The sequence below is a fragment of the Puma concolor genome, chromosome A3, assembly GCF_028749965.1.
Source record: "Puma concolor isolate L17-30 chromosome A3, mPumCon1.1.hap2, whole genome shotgun sequence".
In the NCBI taxonomy this organism is placed as follows: Eukaryota; Metazoa; Chordata; class Mammalia; order Carnivora; family Felidae; genus Puma; species Puma concolor.
The window spans coordinates 105,803,553-105,825,785 of record NC_141669.1 but is presented as its reverse complement, the minus strand read 5'-3'; the positions used below and the strand labels follow the sequence as shown (position 1 = coordinate 105,825,785).

General features: G+C 42.7%; 1 protein-coding gene across 8 annotated transcripts in view; it reads right to left on the bottom strand.

Annotated features, from left to right (window-relative positions):
- Nucleotides 1–22,233, bottom strand: part of PAK5 (p21 (RAC1) activated kinase 5) — a 321,116-nt gene that overhangs the window by 22,757 nt on the left and 276,126 nt on the right. For all 8 annotated transcript variants that reach the window (XM_086701691.1, XM_086701692.1, XM_086701693.1 and 5 more), the window contains 3 exons: nucleotides 20,547–21,332; nucleotides 3,488–3,979; nucleotides 1,008–1,141 (listed from right to left, as the gene is read on the bottom strand). In XM_086701691.1, coding sequence (XP_086557817.1) covers nucleotides 1,008–1,141; nucleotides 3,488–3,979; nucleotides 20,547–21,332 — 1,412 coding nt within the window. The remainder of the gene's footprint in view (nucleotides 1–1,007; nucleotides 1,142–3,487; nucleotides 3,980–20,546; nucleotides 21,333–22,233) is intronic.

The window sequence follows — 22,233 nt, the reverse complement described above, 5'->3', positions numbered from 1 at the left end:
CAGTCCATGAATGAGGAGAATTGGTGTCATCTGGGAGCTTGTTAGAAGATAGTATCATGCCCCTTCCTATTGAATCGAGATCTGCATTTTACTAAGACCCACAGGCACTTTGCATGCACATTAAAATTTGAGGAACACTGTCTTAGCACACACTCTGCCTCAAAGCCCTTTTCCCCCCATTTGCCTTCCTAGGAAACTCCTGTGCATCTCTCAAAACTCATCTTGGTTATCACCTTATATTGGGAATCTTTCTTTACTCTCCCTGTTAGAGATATTCAGGTATTCTTCTTTGCTACTTGTATACATCTTTCTAATTCTGCACAGGTATTATAATGTATTTATTTCTAATCTGTGACTTCCTTGATGGAATATCTTTGAGACTTAATCCTTTGTATTTTTGTATCCCCAGCACTCAGGAAACAGCTTGGCACATCAAAGGTGATCAATAAACACTTAATGAAATGACCACAACTGATACATCAGGGAAACAAGGAGCAGAGGTAACAATGACAATTAACCATTGTTACTTGCAAGACTATTTAAAAATAGAATTGAAGAATTTCTATTATGTAGGTTTCTTATTATGACATAAAACTCTGACTAATTTCCCACTTGCCTCTTCCTTACCCAGGTACCCTTGGTGGCATGAACACATAGCAATAGCATGGCAACTCATAATAAAATTAAGTTTTTTAAAAAAAATATGTAGGAATGGGAAACTCTATTATTTGGCACCAAAGCCCATTCTCAGCAGCTTTCTGATTTTAAATCATTGGGTATTAATGAATTTCTGGAGCGCAAGGAGAATAGAATGTTAATTGAATGAATGAACTACATACATGATATTACAATAGGCACTTAGGGAACATAAATAGAAAGGGTCACCCTATTCCCTGACTTCCAAGGGCTCAGAATTTATAGAGTTCATAGAGAGAGCCATTGAAGACTTACCCTGGAGTAGATAATAAGCACTTGGAATTTTTTGTCTGGATAATGAAGAGACATACCTGGTATGAGTGACAATGTCTGTCAAGGCACCGCCTTCTAGAAATTCCATGACCACCCAGAGCTCGTCGCCAACAAGGTAGCTGTTATACATGTCAACCACGTTGTCATGGTGGTAATCCCGCATTATCACAACCTGGGCAAATGGAAAGATGCTTTTTGACTTGTGACGGTGAAATTTGGCTTTCTGTTCTCTTGTGGCCACATCTGTGCTGTGAGTACAATTGATTAAGAAATATTGATTTGGGGGGAGATTTATTCAGGGGTCTACTATAGACAAAAAGACAGCATTGAAGGCAGCTAGTAGCAATAGAAAGGAATCAAGTTAGTAAATTCAGAGAAAATGGCAGAGCACCCAGGCACTGGGTTTGGGGATAATAAGAGCGAAACAGGCAGAACCCTGGCAAGGTTTGTACTCGTAAGAGAGAGTTTTGTTGACTGTTCTGGGGGGAGGCTATTTACAGGGGGGACAGGATTCTAAGAGTCTCCTTCAGACTACTCTACTATTGGTTAACCTGGCAAAAGCATCACCAACTCTAAATTATAAATGAGTGAATGATAAGTAGGTCTCACAAGTGAATGAAGTAAATAGTAGGTGTGGGGCCACATGAGGCTAACTTAACATCTTGGGAGAAGATCTGGGTTGAGTGTGAGAGAGATTTGGGCTAAATACTAATGATAGGTCTTGAGGGTAAAAGCAAATATGACTCAGGCATATAAAAGGCTAACTTGAACTTGCTTACTGGGGAGAGCGTCCAAGAATTGCTGCCCTGTGGCTGCTTCTGGTGACATTTTCAGAATTAGTGCTGAATAATAAATTACAAAGTTATCTATGTTATATTGCTCTGTCTGCTCTAGCACTGTGATTTGGAAATAAGTTCCAGAAATCAGCATTGTGGAAGTGACAAACTGAAGCCCACCATGAAATGTGGAACATAGGAAAACATGAACCCATGGGGGCTGAAGACATGTGGAGGCCACTGATGGCCTCACATGAGCCTCCATAGAAGAGGAATCCAAAGTCACATGTGATTGTATTTTTATAATGTCTGTTAGGGGATATGGGTGGTATATCCTTTGCTAGAGACTGACATATTATCTAACATTGGAATCCTGACTTGCTATCTTTAAGACTTAAATTTTCCATCCACAAAAGCTCATCTCTCTTCTCTAAGCTCTCATAAAATCAATCGATGAATATTACTACAGAACATTTTGTGTCCTTAGACACAGGAACTCATGTTTTTCCACCTCTGTGCATTTTAGAGCTCTCAAGTGTAAAAGGGGGGTGAAGAAGTGGAAAATATTTGAAACAAACACATAGAAAAAGGTTAATTCCTTAACATATCAATAGTTCTTACTTATCAATAAGACAAATGCTACCACCCTAATTGAAGACTGTGCAAAGGACATATGGTTTAATGAAGAAATAAAAATGGCCTATTAACACATAAAGATAAATTCAGCCTCGCTAGTAATAATAGTGTTAATTAAAGCAAGAAGATTTATTTATCTCTATCAGATTAACAGAGATCACATGACAGTATCCAGTGCTGGTAAGGATGACATAAGACTGTATCAGTGAGGGCCCTCATTGTTACAAACTTTCTGTAAGTCAATACTTTATATTACTTTCTCTAAAGAGAAAAAATATAGAAATATTGAAATATTAAAGTAGCTATTTCTTGGTTGTGAGATTATGGGACATTTTCTGTATTTTCCACAGGAAGAATTCATTATTACTATAGTTAGGAAAACATATCTTAAATTTCCCAAAGAGTGATAATCTGTCACTAAGCTGACCTCTGTTTATTGAGATTATTTTTTAAATCTTTAATTAACAAAAAATTTAATGTCTATTTTTGAGAGACAGAGAGAGAGAGAGATGGATTGAGAGATGGAGACAGAGCTGTCCAGCACAGAGCCTGATATGGGGCTCGAACTCATGAACCATGAGATCATGGCCTGAGCCAAAGTCAGACACAACCGACTGAGCCACGCAGATGTCCCTGTTGAGATTTTTAAAAAATGGCTATAAAGGGTATATACATGGTATCACCACCATGTGTAAAATGTATATATACATCTACATAGACAGTGTAGCATGAGGCTTTGGAATCTGCTAGAATTCAAATCCCAGATCTATCATTGACCTGCTCTATGACCCTGGGCTAGTCACTTAACCTGAGTCCAGGTTTCCTTGTTGCTATAGCAATAATGTCGGTCTCATAGGGTTGTTGTGCAAATCAGGCCATATCAGTGCTTAGCATAGTGGCTGATTCACATGAAGTACTTTGTAAATGTAGCAGCCATACATGCATAGAAAAAGACCAGAAGGATTATGGGGGCACTATTTTTGTATTTATATTTTCATTGCTTTCTAGTATCCTACACTGTATGTGTATTTTTTTGCATGGGATATTTTTGCATGGGAAATAAATGTTACATAGGAGAGAAATAATGATCTGAACACACCACATACCTCATTAAAGAGCAGTTCTCGTCTCTGTTGCTTGCGGAGGTCCATTTTCTTCACTGCAACTTGTTTCCCTGTGTGTTTCTCAGTTGCGATGCACACAATGCCAGTTGACCCTTCTCCGATTTTGATAAAGTTGTCCAAGTATTCTCTGGGGTCTCCGGGGCTGACCACCAGCTGCAGAGCAGCCCGAAACTGTTCATGGGACACCCTGGAGGGCTGCTGGTCTGAAGAGGAGCCCCAGCTGGGTGGGGGGTAGGTACTGGATGAGATACTCAGAGAGCTCAGATAGGAAGCTGTGGAGATGTACTGTGAACTGGTCTGCAGGGAGGGGTGGTGGTAGAGGGTGGCTTTGTGGTACCCAGATGGGTACTGGTGGCTGCTTGAGGAGTAGCCTGCTTTGCTTTGACTTTGAGGTAGTTTGGCGGGCCCCCTGGGGTAGGTGTCAGACCCTGACAGCGGAGGGCTGAGGACCATCTGTGCTCGATCGTAATCCACCTGGGAGGACAGACACAGATGGAAAATATTCACATGCTAGATCTGAATGCCGCAGTCAGCGAGCCAACCCACAGTTGGCCTGAATGAAGAGTGCCATTATACAACATGGTCGTGGGTGACACTTACCTTGTGAGGTCCTAGGTTGTCCCTGCTTCCACCATTTACCTACCCTCTACCCCCATCCAGCCTCTTTCTTCCCCTTTCCATACTAAAATCCCCAGAAGCAGACTATGAGACCTGGATTTGAATATAAATGGTGAGAGGTGATCCCAGGAGTTATGAAGTGAGACAAGGAAGGGGAAAACCAATAAAGGGTGAGTCATAGACTATGATGGTTAATTTTATGAGTGAACTTGGCTAGGCCATGGCATCTGGTTGTTTAGTCAAAAACTAGTCTAGATATTACTGTGAAGGTATTTTTTAGATGTCATTGACATTTAAATGAGTAGATTTTGAGCAAAGCAGACTGCCCTCCATAAAGTGGGTGGGCTGCATCCAATCAGTTGAAGGCTTTAAGTGAAAAGACTAAGGTCATCCACAGAGGACTCATTTTCTCTGTGTGTGCGCGCACACACACACACCCCTACTGGTTCTGTTTCTCTAGTGAACCCTAACAGGCACAGCAAGTTACCAATGAAACAGGGAACCTAATTCCACTAGGTAACTCTGCATCCTCAGAGACTATATTAAGCATGTACCTGGGAGTTATCCCATCTGAGGGACAGAGAGCTGGAATATTTATGCACCAGCTCCCTTTAAAACACTGTTTAACATCTGCTTCCATGGATATTAGTTTCCTGGCACTTCTGGCCTGCCATGTTCTGGGCTGGGTAGGCTCCAGTGGGTAGAGAAAGCTCTTAGAACCAGAATTTCTCAATTTTGGTACTATTGATTTTGGGGTCCAGATAACTGTGTGGGCGACTGCCCTGGATATTGCAGGATGTTTAGCAGCATCCCTGGCCTTTACCCACTAGATGCCAGGAGCAGCCTCTTCTGCCAGTCATTACCAGCAAAAATTTCTTGAGATGTTTTCAAATATCCCCAGAATATGGGTAAAATTGTTCTTGGCTGAGAACTACTGCTTTAGACAAAGGAAAGCAGTGTTGGCAGACAGAAGCAATAGGTGATGAAGGGATACGGCTGGGCAACAACTGTACCCACTGCTCCTAGGAGAGGGCTTTCTCCCCCCTCATCTGAACCACACGGAGAGTTTTAGTTAAAATGTGCCTTATCCAATGTGTATTTAGGCCTTGTTTTCTTTTTTGGGAATATAAGATCCCATTTGTCATTAACAGGTGTCTTCAATAAGTCTTCAATAAGATAGGGATGGAAGGCCTTTGTCCATGCTTTTGAACCCATCTACTGGAGGGGGGGGAATGTGCTATCCACACATATAACCTAGCAGATATATGTAAAAGGAAAAATATGGTTCCCTGTGCTAAGCAGCTTTTCAGTATGGACCATAAGGTACGAACAATGCTCTCATCAAATATGTAGAAATATAATTGAGAGCAGCCAAAATTTGCAGGGCTGTATGTGTGAAAGGAAATTTGGTCATCCTTCAAAAGGATTCTGGCAGAGAACACTTTACTCTGGTAATTAAGGATGGATTGAGGGAACTCAACAGAGGAATATAGGGAGGGAAGACAGAACAAGGGTAGGGGAAGTCATTGAGGGGTTTATATGATACTTGATGTACAGCCAGCAATTGCTCCCTGAGAGGTATCAGGAAGGATCTTTGACCAACCCTGGAATGGCTGAGGTCATGAATATACCACATCGTGCCACATTCACCTCCTTGCGCAGGATAGAATGCACTAATCGATCAATGCACTCATATATAATATTCTGATGACAACACAGTGCTGGGTACACAGAAAGCTCTCCAAAAAGATTTTTGATTATACTAACACAGCACCCTAGGAAATCTCTACCACTCTACTGGGATGTACAGGAAATGACACGTATATGCCCCCACCCCCGTCTATCTCAAGGATCTATATTTACTCTAATATATGGATACTGGCTACATGTAACTACTTAATTGAAATCAACAAAAAAAATTAAAATAAAAAGTTCAGTTCCTCAGTTACATTATTCAGATACATTTTAAGTATCCAATAGCCACACATTGGACAGCATGGATATACAACATTTTCACCACTGCAGAAAGTTCTACTGGGTAGTACCTTTCCAAATAAATTCATTGCTCCCATGTAGTACATTCATGAAGCCCACTGATTAATCTTTGAGCAACTGTTAGGTGCTAGGCACCATTTTAGGTGCCATGGGAAGGTCCAGCAATAATAAAAATGGATGGTATTTCTGCCCTCTAGAGGAGACAGGTAATAAACAAGAAAACCAATAAATATACAGTATGCAGTCCAGTACTAATAAAGACATGAAGAAGAAAATAAAACAAAGCAAGGGGCTTTAGATTAATGAGATGCCATCTTGGATGTAATGGCCAAGGAAGGCCTCTCTGAGGTGGTGCCATTTGAGCAGTAACCTGGCTGACATGAAGAAATAGGCCCAATGTCTATGTGGGGGGGGGGTAGTCTGGGGAGAGGGCACAGCACACACAGAATTCTAAGAAAATACAGGCTTCAGGAACAGCACAGAGGTTCTTCTAGAGTGCAGGGGAGTCATTTTGGAAAGATGGCCAGAAAAGCAGCTAGGAGGGGATCATGTACACCATGGCAAGGGCACTGGCTGTCACTCTGAGTAAGATGGGAACCATTGGAGGTTGCTGAGAAGAGAAACGTGAGCTTGATGTTGATCCTGATCTGCACGCTGGAGCAGAAAAGACCTTTGTGGCAAAAGAGGAAACAGGAATGCCTGTTAGCTTATTGTGGTCCATGTGAGTTGAGATTAGATTGGTTATTGTAGTTGGGGTAGTCCCCTCCTACACTGTAGCAGGCTCATCTGTCTGGCCAAAAGAATATAGTGGAAGTGATAGCAAGTGCCTTCCATGACCAAAAAGATATTGTGGCTCCTCTGCCTTCTCTCTTGGATACCTGTCCTGGTTTTCTCTTGCTGCCATGTCTTGAGAAATTCAATAGAGAGGTCCAAGTGCAAGGTCTCCTGCCAAGAGTCAGAAACTGAGGTCTTCCACCAACAGCCATATGAGCCATCCTAGAAGTGATCATCTGGTCCCAGTCAAGCTTTCAGATGACTAGACCTGGCTGACATCTTGACTGCAACCTCATGAGAATCTCAAGGCCAGAATCATCCAGCTTAGTAAGTAAGTCACAGAGAAGTGACCCAAAGAAACGGTGTGAGGTAATAAATAAATAGTAATAAATGTTTATTATTGTTTTACATCATTAAGTTTTAGAATAATCTGTTACACGGCAAGAGCTAATTATTACATGGGGGGAACAAAGAATTCCAGCATGGCTGCATTAAGTTTGGGAGAACCATCAAGCATCTACACAGAGATGTTGCTTAGGTGACTTAGACATGCTTTGCGTCCAGGAAAGAGATGAAGCTAAGACATGCATCTGAGCATCACTGGCGTTTAGTTGGTATTGAAGCCATGATGTTGCATGTGTAAGAGAAAATCCAAGGACCCCAACATTCAGAGACCAGAAAAGGCAGGAAGATGTTGCATAAAGGAGCATAGAAGAAGTAGCCAGTAATGTAGGAGAGAAAGTAAGGGACTAGGTGGTCCTGAGTCAAGGTACGAAAACATTTCAAAAAGGAAGAAGTAATGAAGCATGTCGAATGCCATGGAGAACTGAAGTAGGATGGGGCATGTTGCTCATTGGATCTGGCAATATGGTGGTCACCTGGAAGACAGCAGGTGTTCCAAGCTCCTGCCTCATCACACATCATCACACACCTATTCCAGAAGTCTGGCAGCAAGAGTTGAACACAGTTGGCTCCTTAAAATTCCTACCATGGCACCATTCTCACTTCTTTTGCACTGTTCATTGGCTCCCAGATGACAGTGCTGTCCTGTGCACATCCAGCAGTGAAGTCTTTCCTAGTCATGAAAACACCAGAATCTACTCAGGTGAGTTCACCACTCAGGCAGCCTTGCACCACCCAGCAGGAACAAGGGTACTGTGAAGCCAGAGCCCCGTCCTGGCTGTTCAGCAAGAGAACACATGCTTTTGAGGGACATACTTAGGGTTCAATTCTGACTCTGATGGCTTTAGTCAAATTGCTAAGCCTCTCTGAGCCTCAGTTTTCTCATCTGTAAAATGGGGATCATAAATACCTCCCTCACAGGGTTTTGATGAGGCTAAACCTAGAGCAACCTAATGTCTAAGAAAACTGGCTCTGGGTTCAAAAACGTTTTCTGCCATTACACATTGTGTGACATGGGGCAAGTTATTTAAACTTCTGCACTCCAGTTTTCTCATCGGTAAAATGGGAATTGTAACAATAGTAACTACCTCTTTAGGTCATTGTGAGCTCTGAAGGACTGAATGCACATCAAAGGATTTGAACAGTGACTGGCCAATATACTCTACATGCTGGTATCATTATAGAAAGTCCTTAGCATAGTGGGAATGCAAGAGAAAAGAAATAGAAAAATATTTTTTTAAAAGCCCAACTAGCACTTATTGAATATTTTATACTGGTAGCATACGTATTCCTATACTAACATATAATGTATCCTCAAAACAATCAGCAAAGATGGTTTTAATTATAATCTACTGAATACTGTATTATAATTAAGATGCTGTATTTGAAATCACGCTGAATTTGTGCTATACTCAGGGAAAACTGGTTTGTTTCTGTGATGTGGGGAGGGGGAATAAAATGTCAGTGTGAATTAAACAACTGGGTTCTTCCCTTAAATTAAGTTTGAGATTAGCCAGGCCCAGGCTAATTACAAGGCCAGCATGTGAGGGGAAGCGGGGTCTATGACTTTTATTTTTGAAAGTATGTCCTGGGAACTATCACATGGCCTCATCCCGCAGTGTCTTCCGTGGAGGCCTGGCTCCTGTACTTTAAGCGAAATTGAATTCATTCCCCACAAGCATGTGTAACTGATCTCTGAAGATATATTAAAAATAAAAATCCAGTAGGAATCGCAAACACCACTCCGTACCACATCAGGCCACTTCTCTCCTTTACCGACTGTCAACAGAATTATCCGAGTCTACTCTGAGCAGCCAACGTGTGGCATAAAGAAAAGGAGGCCTGCCTACACGAATGGGACCATTTCCAGTCAGAGAGGGAAGGCTGAGTTGTTCGCTGGGAGCTAAACATCTTTGAAATTAGGTCTTTGAGACAAAACCGTGCTACCGTCTTTCATGCCTGCCGGTAAGAGGCACAGACTCAAAAAAAAAAAAAAAGTGATGGGTGAGGAGCAACCACTCTCACAAGAAACAATTTTTGAACGAAACTCGAGGTGTACCTGTAGAAGGAGAATTGACTGCTTCCAGGGAGAGAACATGTGGTCCTCCCTCCAGGTTTCCATCGGTTCAAGGAGAAGATGACAGACAAACAGCTGACTTTGGGAAGGAGAAGTGAATGTCCTGGCTCAGGGCCACCATGTTGCTAACCTATAGCCTTCAGTTGGGTCATTAACCCACCCAACTGTGGGTTCCATGATGGTATTGCTGGCCTATTTGTGCCAGCCTCATTCTTTTTCACTCTGAGAGTCAAGAAAGGGGAAATTGGGGCGCCTGGGTGGCGTAGTCGGTTAAGCGTCCGACTTCAGCCAGGTCACGATCTCGCGGTCCGTGAGTTCGAGCCCCGCGTCGGGCTCTGGGCTGATGGCTCAGAGCCTGGAGCCTGTTTCCGATTCTGTGTCTCCCTCTCTCTCTGCCCCTCCCCCGTTCATGCTCTGTCTCTCTCTGTCCCAAAAAATAAACGTTGAAAAAAAAAATAAAAAAAAAATAAAAAAAAAATAAAAGAAAGGGGAAATTTATCCCATTTTGTTGTGGACAAAATGGAGCCTCAGGGAGGTGAAACTACCCCCTCAACCCCCGCCACTAGCCATCCAAGGCAAATGGCCCTCCATTCCCTCAAGAGGATTGCACAACCCAGTTCTTCTTCTGCTCAGGTCAGTCTTTCACTCCGAGGGGGAGGATGTCTAGATGTCCCAGGTGCTAGGCACATTGTCACTACAGGCCTGCATTCTTGCCTGTCTTGACATTTCTACCATTACTTGTCACCTCCCCGCTCTGTGTAATCAAGGCTGAGACACTCACTCCTTGAAAGAATGCAGGGGCATGTTAATGGGAGCCAAAGCAGGGCCCCTTCCATTAACCAACTGCTCTTTTAGAAGTCTATCCCTGTAGGAGTGATATATATAAATGTTAATAATGATAATTGACATTTGCTGAGTGGTTTCCATGTGCCAGGGATTGTTTTAAACACTTTACATACATAGATGCATTTAAACCTCAAGTTACACAATGAGATAGGCCCCATAATTGTTCCACAGATAAGGAGACTGAAGCACAGTGAGTTCAAACAGCTTATGCAAAGGTCTGAAAGCTATTTAGAAGTAGAGTTGGTTGGGGCGCCTAGGTGGCTTAGTCGGTTAAGTGTCTGACGTTGGCTCAGGTCACAATCTTGCGGTTTGTGAGTTCAAGCCCTGTGTTGGGCTTTGTGCCGATAGCTCAGAGCCTGGAGCCTGCTTCGGATTCTGTGTCTCCCTCTCTCCTTGCCCCTCCCCTACTCTCTCTCTCTTCTCTCTCTGTCTTTCAAAAATAAACATTAAAATAAAAAAAGTAGAGGTGGGATTCAAATTCAGATAATGTCACTTTAGAACTTGGGCCTTTGATATGTTGTCAGAGATACCCTTCAGTGATAAAAAGGTAGACATGGTCAGAGCAGAGGTGGGCATGGTGTGGAAAGACAACTACAGAGCAAAAGCATGGTTAAAGTGTTTCACCAGGGTCTCAGATGTCTGGGAGGCCAGGAGCAAAATGCTAGAAATACAAGGGCCAGAAAATGATGAATGATAATGCCTGGGGTGGTGAGGAAGGTGAAGATAAATTAAGTTTTTTTTTTTTTTTTTTTTTTGAAGTGTTGGCTTAGAGAAATCAGCTCAAAATACACAGCAAAGAAATAACCATCACAGCAAAATGAGCTGATCATCTATGTACAGAACTCATCACTTTCATTATTGCGTTGGCCAGACCAGAAGTTTGTGTTCACCTACAGTAATGTCCTTTCTTTTGCTAAGAAGAAAGCAAGCCCAAGCTTTCTTCTGTAACAAGCCCTCGTGGCCCTCTTACATGACCCTTAAAGTGCTCTAATTATTTCATTGTCTCACTCTAAATAATCTTTCCCATGATACCCTATATTTGGAAGTGGGTGAAAAAATCTGATGAATTTGTTCATGTATATTGTTTTGCACAGACACACACGTTTGTGCATGTAAGCAAGGCTTTCAAAGGAGTAAAGCTTGACCTGTGTGATCTTTTTCACAACTGATCTACAAATATATATTCTAGAAAAAAAAAGTACATTCAGAGTGTAGTATCTTGAGACGGATATAGATTTTAATCATTTAGTGACACCACAATGCAGTAGAAGCAGGCCAACGAAAGGTACAGATATTTAACAAGCAAATCCAATGTACCTTTCCAAAACATCTATGTAAGTGGTTCACCTCTGAAGACATTGCAAGGGCACAGGACTAGAAGCAGGGGTGGAAAACAACACCAGAAAGGCTTTCTTCCCACCCCTCCTGAGAGAACGGTCCTGGGATTTTGTGAAAAAGTAACTTCATAGAAATGAGACTATGGTCCACATACTTTTAAGGGGGGGACTTCCAAATGGACAGATGTAATAAGAGCAGACTAGACCGTTTTGCAAATTATCACCGAACCTGCCAAAGTGCTTAGCTGCAGTGCTATGAGACCAGTAATTATCATTGAAAATCGAATACGTTCTGAAAGGGAATTCTCTCTACGGGATTCTTTAAAAACACTAAAAGAACTTATATGCAGTTTTGGTTTGCTTCCTCTTTGAAATGCTTAATAACATGCATTTGTAGTTTAGGTTCCATTTTGTAGTTGTCTTCAAGTATATTAATTCAAGAAATTAATTCTTAAAGAACTGTGCCCTTTCATGTCTCTATTCAAACTCAATCAAAACATAAGGGCACAAAACAAACAAAAGGCTATATTATAAGGGCATAAATAATCCAGGGCTAACAACTCAGCTGGACTACCCTTCGACAATGAGCACAACGTCTCCAAGGATAGGGTCAGACACAGACTTGCGATGTATCAAAATTATAAATAATTATAGCAATGAATTCATTTAATCAATCAATTTCACCAGTGGTACGCTGGGGTGGACAGGCATAAAACTCCACACAGCTATCAATTGCTCCGATTACAGCTGGCTGTCAGCCAGAATTCCCCTGATCCATGTTCGTTAAATGCACATTAATCTGAATTTGGCAGTGTAATCAAGGACCTAACTGAACTGTGAAATTGAATTCTGCAGTAGAACATCATTTGACCATTTTATGCCAAGGCTGGAAAAAAAAAAGGTTTGGTGGGGGGAGGGCGGGGGAAAGAAAAGAAGGGAAAAAAAGTCCTGAGGCAGCATCTATATGTTCACTGTGGTCTTCCGTACTAGTGACAGGGAGGCTGTGGCTAGGTTGTGCTGGACTGGGTGTGTGTGTGTGTGTGTGTCTGTGCCTGCAGAATGGGGACTGCGGAACGCTCAGTGAAAGATGGACAGTGTCTCTTTCCACTTCCCACAGAGCTACAAGGGATGGGAGGCAGCTGGTTCCAGTGCCTGAGTGTGATGCTCCAATACACCTTTGCGGAGTACAATAAAGCAAAGAGACTACTCCTCTGAAAAATGAAAGAGCCAGACTGGGTGTTGTTTGTTCTACGTAAATCAAATGTGGGATAGAAGTGAATCACAGACCTCTATCATCTGAACAAGGAAAGGACGTCTGAAATTGTCCTTCCTTGACTCAAAGGGAAGTGTAGCAGTAGCAGCCTAGGCTTTGGGAAAGGAGAATCACTGCCCATAAGAATTCCAGGGAGAATCAGTAACTAGCTTTCTCTGTAGGGACATGTTAGAAGCTGGCAATTAGGGGAAAGGGATTCATTAAATCCTGTGACTTGAATATGTATTTACTCTCATGTATCCCTCTGGTTGTTCTCTGCCATGCCAATTCTCCTTGCCACGAGCAGGAATGGCACTGATGGGAGCTATTCCCCATCTGCCCTCAGGTGGGGGGAGGTTACTGCACCCTAATACAACTCTTGCTTGAAGCAAGACTTCGACAATTGCCCAGCCATGGTCAGTTTCCTCCGATTTACTTATTTCCATTTACAAAATGAAATGGCCCTATTTCATATTTGCCCTGCCTAGATGACGAAGGGACACAGCACACAATATGAGCTGCCATTCAATTTTGGTAAGAGAAGCAAGCATATGCTATCACTGCCAATGAGCAGTGGTCATGAGCAGGTCCTACTTGGAACCTGAAGAATCAAGGTGTCTGCTTAAGGTTCTGATGCAGGGGCCTTGGGAAGTAGGTTACCTTCTGGACAGTCAGACACTTGCTGGATTTCCAAACTGCATATAGCAGGGAGCCATGCACCATATGTGTTTTGCAAGGAGATCTCCCACGCCATGATACTGGATTCCTATTTAGGCATGCAGGCAACTTACACCCTTTATGACATGAAGGAGGAAAAGTCGTGCTTTACCCTGCCTTACAAAATATATGGCAAATGCACACTGAGACAGCGTGGACAAGTGCTTATGACCTCTACAAGTAGGGAAAGCTTAGTTAAGGAAGTGAATAAATCTGTGATCAGCAGGCTTAAGCATACAGGTATTTCAGGCTCTTCCTCCACCTCTGAATTGGTGTCTTCAACCCTCACCCCTTGCCTCCGCCCCCCTTGCTCCTCCAGACACAAAGAATGCATTTTCTGTTCAAGAGCAGATTACTAAGACCTGACACTGGCCACCGCCTGCAGCTACAGGGGTGGGGAGGGGGTGTCTGCACCTCTGGGGATTGGCTCCCTGCTGCAGAATATGGTTCAAATATGTCAGGGCCTCCAAGACAGCCAGAACACATATTGCCAGGTTAGATGAATTTCATTTTAATTTGCTAATGGCAATCTCACTCACAATTTACTTTGAACCATAGGAATATTCATGGGAAGATATGTCCATTCATATACAAACAACCCCTATAGTCTTCCTGCCAAAGGGACAGGTGTCTGAGATGCTCTGAATCACCTTTTTGGATGTTTTATGAGCCGGAATCAACACCCTATAAGAGCCCATATATAAAGAAAAAAATCAAAATAATACCCATTGTTATATTAAGCGATTAGCACCTCTCTTTCCTTCCCTCTCTTCCCTTGACCTCTGATTTTTGTTGCAGCTCATAAGAGTTTACCAGCATTCCCATTGCCACAGGATCTCTGAAAGTGTTCAGCTGGAATCCTTAGCAGATAAGAAGCTGAAGTTTTGTTCCTGAACTTGAACCTGGCAGAATCTCGGTGTACTAGTGTGTCACAAAGAACAGTGAGTCATTCAATTATTGATGCAGGAAGATGAAGCACACTAGTCCGGTTTTTCCTTCCAGGTAAAGCAAAGGAACAGCTGAGCAGTGAAAAACCATTGCAGTGGTGACCCCAGATCTGGGGAATCATGCCAGTTTTCTTGCACCCTCTCTCTCCACTCAGAACTCCTTAATATGTCATCTGTTTGGGATGTCCTGGATTGCAGCACTGGTCACTTTGCTGCCCAGTGTAGACCAGATGCTTGGGGTAACATGGAGGGGTTGGCCGGCAAGAACCATCATGACTGGAGATGTAGTTACCTGTGATGATTCTTGTTTAAATGCTGCTAAATACTCTGCTCTCTTAACATCTGGCCTCTATGGGGAAGTCTGAGAATTTCATGTCCATCCTATAGAGTAGAGCAATTGGTAAGGTGGCGGGATTGGGGTCCTTCAGCTAGCTCCATCACTCAGGAGTCGCAGGGCCTTGAGGAAGGCACATAGCTACTCTGGCCTTCTGTGACCTGCATCTCTAAGGTGAGGGCATCAGTACTTATGAGTCTGTGAGGGCAAAGTCACATGGAACTTGTTCCCATATTTTGAAAACAAAATGTAACAGATTACACAGAGAGGATGTTTCTATGGCTGGTGTTAGCAGATATGGAGACATGTTTTCCAACCAAAAATATTCCAGAGAATAAGGGCTAACACTGAGTGCCTGCCATGTGATAACTCCTTTACATTTACTGATCTTTTTTAATCTGTAGAAGAAGTTCAAAGTAGGTATGGAAACACTCTACAGATGAGCGAACTGAGGCACAGACAAGATCATAAAGCCAATAAGTGCTTAAATCCAGAGAATCGGATTTTAGAATTTGTGTTCTTAAATGTCTTTTGTAATGGGTGAGAACATCTGGACTGTCATTCATAAAAGAGAATAACACCATCACTCAAGGTAGAGTGAGTATATATGAGAGTCTCAAGGATCGTTACTTTTTTTTTTTAATTTTTAAAACATTTATTCATTTTTGAGACAGGGAGACAGAGAGAGAGAGAGAGAGAGTGCACACTGGGTAGGGCAGAGAGAGAGGGAGACCAGAATCTGAACCAGGATCAAGGCTGGGAGTTGTCAGAACAGAGCCCAACATGGGACTTGAACACACGAATCGAACTGCAAGATCATGACCTGAGCCAAAGTTGGATGCTTAACCAACTGAGCCACCCAGGTGCCCCAGGGATCGTTATTCTTTTTAAAAAATTTTTTTAACGTTTTTTTTTTAATTTATTTTTGAGACAGAGAGAGACAGAGCATGAAGGGAGGAGGGGCAGAGAGAGAAGGAGACACAGAATCGGAAGCAGGCTCCAGGCCCTGAGCCATCAGCCCAGAGCCCGACGCGGGGCTCGAACTCACGGACCGTGAGATCGTGACCTGAGCCGAAGTCGGACACTTAACCGACTGCGCCACACAGGCGCCCCTCAGGGATCGTTACTCTTAATGCCTCTTTTTGACCAGTGATCCCAGTTTTTTGGCCACAAATCAGTCTGGGTGACACTAAGGAGCTTCTCAGAGGACTTCACCCGACCCTACCCTACCCTACAGAGAGAATAAAGGACAGTTCCCATGTACCCCAAATCCGTCTGTGACTCATCGCCCATTTCTCACCAGCAAGGTGAGGGCTGACTGTGGCATATCTGAGCCCTGAGGCCTCATATCCATCTTTTTCCTCCTCAGTTTTCTTCTGTGGAAACAGGAATGTTCTGGAATATATCGACTTTGGAGTCAGATGGACCTAATTTTGGATCCTGACTCAGCTGTTTACCTTCATATCCTTGGGAAGTCGATAAAAACTTGGCCTCTGTCTTTCAGCTTTCTCAGGGTAAAAGGGAGATGATCCTGAAGTCTTCCAGAATCGTCATGAGGGCTCAATGGGGGTAATGCTTGCAAAATGCTTGGCACAGTGCCTGGAATAAGGTAACCCTCGGCTTCATGTCACAGCTGCCATCTGGTATGCTATACATACAGATACATGTGTGTATTCATAATCAGGCTGCCGCAATTATTAACTTATATAACCCTCACACAACGTGATTGTCCCCATTTTATAGATAGGGAAGTAGAGTTAAGCAATTTACTCACCCAGTTGTAAGTGGTAACGTCAGGACTCAAATCCAGGCAGTCTACCTCCAGAACCTACACCCTTGAATGCCAAAAGGTACTTGACAAATAGTTAGCCTTGAACTGTGCTTCTCAGCTGGGACTGATTTTCCTCCCTGCTGCCCCAGAGGTCATTTGACAGTGTCTGGAAATATTCTGGATGTTACAGGAAGAGATGCCACTGGCACTTAGTGGTAGAAGCCAGGGATGCTGTTAATCATCCTACAGTGACAGCTCCTCCCCTGCAACAAAGAACTATCAGGCCCAGGATGTCCACAGTGTTGAGGCTGAGAAACCCTGCTCCTGAGTGGGACAGTACCATACAACCCTAGGGCACTTCACTGTTAAAGGTATTCAAAGGAGCTTGGAAGGAGGCAGGTTGAAGGCTTGGTGCCTGCAGAATTCCTGTGCCAGTGGGGATATATCCAAGGTCTAGCAAAGGGGCCGAGCCCGGACAGCTGGATCCCAGCTTGGCTATGAGCTGACCTGGCTATTACCGAGCCTCTCAGAGCCCCAGTTTCCTCATATGTACAAAGCAGGCAAGAATTGCTGTCTTCCGGGACTGTGAGGCTCAACAAGGCAACACATGTGTCTGGCACACGGCAAGTGCTTAGTGAACTGGCAGAAGTGTGATTACACCAGGGGCTTCTCAGAGGCTGGAGCCAGAGCAAGAAATGGATTGCTGGGTCAGCAATGATACACGTGAGCTGGCAGCTGCCTGCTCCCTGGAGAGCCCGGGAATGAGCAAAATCAGAGGCATGGTGACAATACCTTCAGTCAGTTTCCCTCCCTGTAAAGCAGACTTGTCTGCAGGGGAGGGTGGAGGGCATTCTCCCTCCACATCAAGCTTTTTTCTTTTTTTAAATTTTTTTTAATGTTTATTTATTATTGAGAGACAGAGAGACACAGAGCATGAGCAGGGGAGGGGCTGAGAGATGGAGAGATACAGAATCTGAAGCAGGCTCCAGGCTCTGAGCTGTCAGCACAGAGCCCAACGCGGGGCTCGGACTCACAAACCGTGAGATTATGACCTGAGCCGAAGTTAGATATTTAACCGACTGAGCCACCCAGGCTCCCCTCAAGCTGTTTTTATAGTTGTGTAGTATGAACGGGTTTTTTTTTTTTTTTGGCTTTATTTACCCCCCAAGGTTTCATCTGCCTTGTGGCAGCCAAAAACATTCAAAAGTAGGGAGACAGATGCTATATCTACAGATTTGTAACATCCTTGATTCCTGTCATGTCAACAGGAAAATTAGGTAGGCAGATAACACTGGAGGAGTTATTTCTGTGAGTTAATGTTAGTATTTTTCCTCCTTTAGGCCAAAATGTAAAACTGGTCTCTCTCTGTCTGTCTGTCTGTCTCTCTCTCTCTCTCTCTCTCTCTCTCTCTCTCTCTCTCTCTCTCATACACACAACTTTCCTCCTCATATTTGCTGTATCTGGAAACCCACACAAATTTGATCCTTTCTCTTATTATTTGAGATGTGAACATTACCCACCAGCCTCTAGGACTTTCCATAAGGCAAAGCCAAATTATCTGAGTCGTGATCTCTATTTCTTCCCTCAGCAGGAAATCCAAATGTGATTGGTAGATTTTTAAGAGTACAGTTCTAAAGACACAGGCACCGAAGTCTTTTTAGAGAGATGTTATATTTTTAATCAAGTAAACGTTTTAATTACTAACATGCCTCCCACCACCTACCCTCCCACAAAACCTGCCCATGAATTTCTCGTGGGTCCCGTGTGACATGGAACAGCAGCTTGCTCCTTCAGAGCCCTTGATTATAAGGGCTGAAAAACTCTTGGTAGAAGTTCCCAAGTGTGACTATGTTGTCTTTTTTTTTTTCCTGAGCCACAACAGTTTCCTCATTATTTCTGTTACAGATACATCTTTTCTGAGCCACAATAGTTTTCTGCATTGTTTCTTGCACTGTTTCTGGGTTTAACAAAACCAGATTTCAGAGTAGGTCTGCTTTGCTTTATAATTGGAAGTCTGCAGGAAGAAGGACCCAGCAAGGAATGAAGCAAATTATCCCTTCCCTCCATCCTCTTCCTACTCCTCTACCTAGCTGAGACTTCTGGTGGCCACTGGGGCCCCTCATGGGTTTTAGTGGCAAATGCAATTAATCCCCTGAAATCACCTATGCCCTCATAAGGGGAAGAATATGGGACTGGGAAAAACACCAGACCTGGATTTTGTCCTTGTTTTGCAACCAACTAATTATGAAACCTTAAGTATGCCACATGACACTCTGGACCTCAGTTTTTCCTCCTGTGAAATGGGTGGGCAGGCACTGTTGGGGGTTATATTAAATCCCAAATGCCTCTAGGATTAGGTTAATGAGAAAAACGAATGAAGTGGACTGAGAAGGGCCTCTCTCCTCTAATGGGTCAGCCTTTGCTTCCAGCCAGTTCCATTTCCAATGCTATGTGAAAATTGTGCCCAGGCATGTCAGATATTCCCATTTTTTTTTTTTAAAAGAGAAGGCTGAAACCCAGAAGTTGAAGATACTAAATGAAATATCTTGATTTTTCAGAAGCTGGAGATGACTATTTTGTGGACCCAACAGGTCAATGGGCCAAATATGGCCCCAGGGCTGAATGGTTATTGTCTCTGGACAAAGCTTTTTCTATGATCTTGACACAAACAGCTTCCTACCATAAGTGTGCAACTACAGCACACATGCACAAATCACATTTGACCCTAAACAGCCAAAGCGGTCCTGAGAAAGGAGAACAAAGCTGAATATTTCAAACTATATTACAAAGTTATAGACATCAAAATGTATGGTATTGGCATAAAAGCAGACTCATAGCTCAAAGGAACAGACCAGAGACCAGAAATAAACCCACAAATATACAGTCCATCAAATTTCAGCAGAGGAGCCAAGAATATACAAATGCAGAAAGGATAGTGTTTTCAATAAATGGTGCTGGGAAAATTGGACAGCCACATGTAAAAGAATGAAACTGGGTCCCTATCTTACTCTATACATAACAACTCAAAATGCATTAAAGACTTGAATGTAAGACCTGAAACCATAAAACTCCTAGAAGAAAAAGAGGGGGTAATTTCTTGGCATTGGTTTTGGCATGATTTTTTATATTTGACACCAAAAGGCAACAAAAGCAAAAATAAACAAGTGGGACTACATCAAAATAAAAAGATTCTGCACAGCAAAGGGAAACATCAACAAAATGAAAATGCACCTATGGAATGGGAGAAAATATTTGCAAACCACATATCTGATAAGAGGTTAAAAAATATAGAAGGAAGTCATTCAACTCAATAGCAAAAAAAAAATCCCAAATAACCCAATCAAAAAATGGACAAAGGACCTGAATACACTTTTTTCTAAAGAAGATACACAAATGGTCAACAGGTACATGGAAAGAAAGGTTCTAAACATCACTCATCATAAGAGAAAATCTAAACCACAATGAGATATCACCTCACACCTGTGAGAATGGTTATTAAATTAAAATTTAACTCTAAAATAAACTTTATTAAAAACTTACCATGTAATCCTGATTATTTTTTTCCTTTTCTATAGATCCATGTAAAATTTGTTAGAATATAGGAACCACTGTAATTACTCTATCTAATGGTTTATGATCATATGCTCCTTAATAGAGGAGTATATGAGTACAATATGAGCAGACTATTTATTAGTAGTACATCAGGACATCTTTCAAATAAATAATTTTTTGTCTTTTAATCAGAAACCCTGTAGGGGATCTCCAAAGACTTGGATTTTAATGAATAAATGTGCCTTGCCCTACATCCTCTGCCCTTGGGGCTCGTGGATAGAAATCAGGTAGGGTTTTGATATGGACTCTCACTTAAAAGGTGAAGTATCACATTAGATCTCTGTGAGAAGGTCATGTTAGCACCACCTTTGTGGGGTGCCTGCACATAAGGAGGAAGGAGGCAGTGAACATAACATTACCTTTGGAATGCACATTGTGGGCTCGGACAGGCGAGGGTAGGTGTAGGAGTTGTACGAGTGTCCTTGGGGGTGGGTTTTAAATGCACTTGCTCCGAAGGGCATCATTGGTTCCTGGAGCCCCGAACCTGACCTGGACCTTTGCCGCATGGTGGGCTGAGGGCTGGTCTGATTCAAGTATGATGACTTTGGCCTCCTATCATAGTCATCTAGGCTGGGTCCCCACTCGCTTTCGCTGAACACCAGACTCTCCTTGGAACACCCGCTGGTCCCCGCAGTTCTAGAAGGCATGAATTGGAATGGATAATCTAGAGGGGAACTGCTTGAGGCTCTCTGGTACTCCCACTTGAGCTCATTGTATTCACTTGGTTTGCTCAGTGAGTCCAAGTGTGTGTGATAATCAACAGGAAATCTGGCAATATCGGATTTCAAAGGCTTCATCTCAGAATAGTAGGCTTCCCCGTGTTTGGTCTTTGTGACATGCCCATTTTGCTTGGCGGCATGGCTGCCTTTATAAAACGGATCCAGGTCATCACCATAGAGACTCTTTTCTCGATACTTCTCAGTGCTGTAGTCAGCAGTGGTATCGGACTCGCTGGAATACTGCGAGAAGGTGATGAAGCCATTTTCTTCCCGATGGCCTTGACCGTAGCTGGAGGCTCCCTGGTCTGGGGTGGGTGGGCTTTCTTTCCTTAGGGAGTTGGAGCGAGTCACAGAGATGTTGTCGAAGTCCTCCAGCAGGCCGTTGATGGAGGTTTCTTTGCACGGTTTATTTCCTCTAACGATTGTCTGAGAACAGTAAAGGGAATGCCATTTAAAGAAATCATTTCATGCTTTCAAACTGATATTGCAATCCCACCCCTACTCCACTGAGGAAGAAAGACCCCAGGAATATCCCCTAAAAAGTGATAAAAATTGATCGTTTCAGTGGTGAAATAAGTCAAATATTATATAACCTTAATTGCAAATTTGCGTTTACCTATCTCAATAGAGATATCAATTAAACATCAAAAAGCCATTTAGAAGACTAAGCAACACTGTCTTATTTACTAGTTAGGGGAAACCTTCTCCCTGGTTCCTCTCCTTAAATAATAAGCCCTAACCATCTAATGATAAGCTGATTATAATTTTAAGTCTATAACTGGTTTTAAAAATCATATTTCTTACATTCATTATTCATATTATTTGCAAAACGAGTAAGTATTGTCACTTGAGTATTAACATACCCAGGAATGGGCGCACATTTTTTTACCCTTTTACAGAATTCATAAAAATTGGAGTTACTAGATTTTATAGAAAAAGAAGGCATTTTCTGAACTACACTGAACAGCTTGAAGATCACGTATGAGATTTTATATGTGATCACCTGTGATATTTTCATTAAGCATCTAACTGTAATGCTTGCTAGAGCCACACTTCTGTATCATCACGGCTGAGGTCTGGATGACTTAGTAGTTGGATGTGGTTGTTGTACTTGAACCTTAGTGACAAACTGCCGAGCCCAAATGTTCCCCTTAACGAACCTAAATAACACCAGAATACCAGGAACAGAAAGAAATCACAAACCACTTACAAAGCCAGTCAGCTGTGCCTTGACAATGACAAGGTTTGCAGCAAAATACGATGGGGGTGGATAAAAGAACAAAGAACAAAGTGTTGTGACTTCAGACTTCCAGAATTTTAGGAGAAA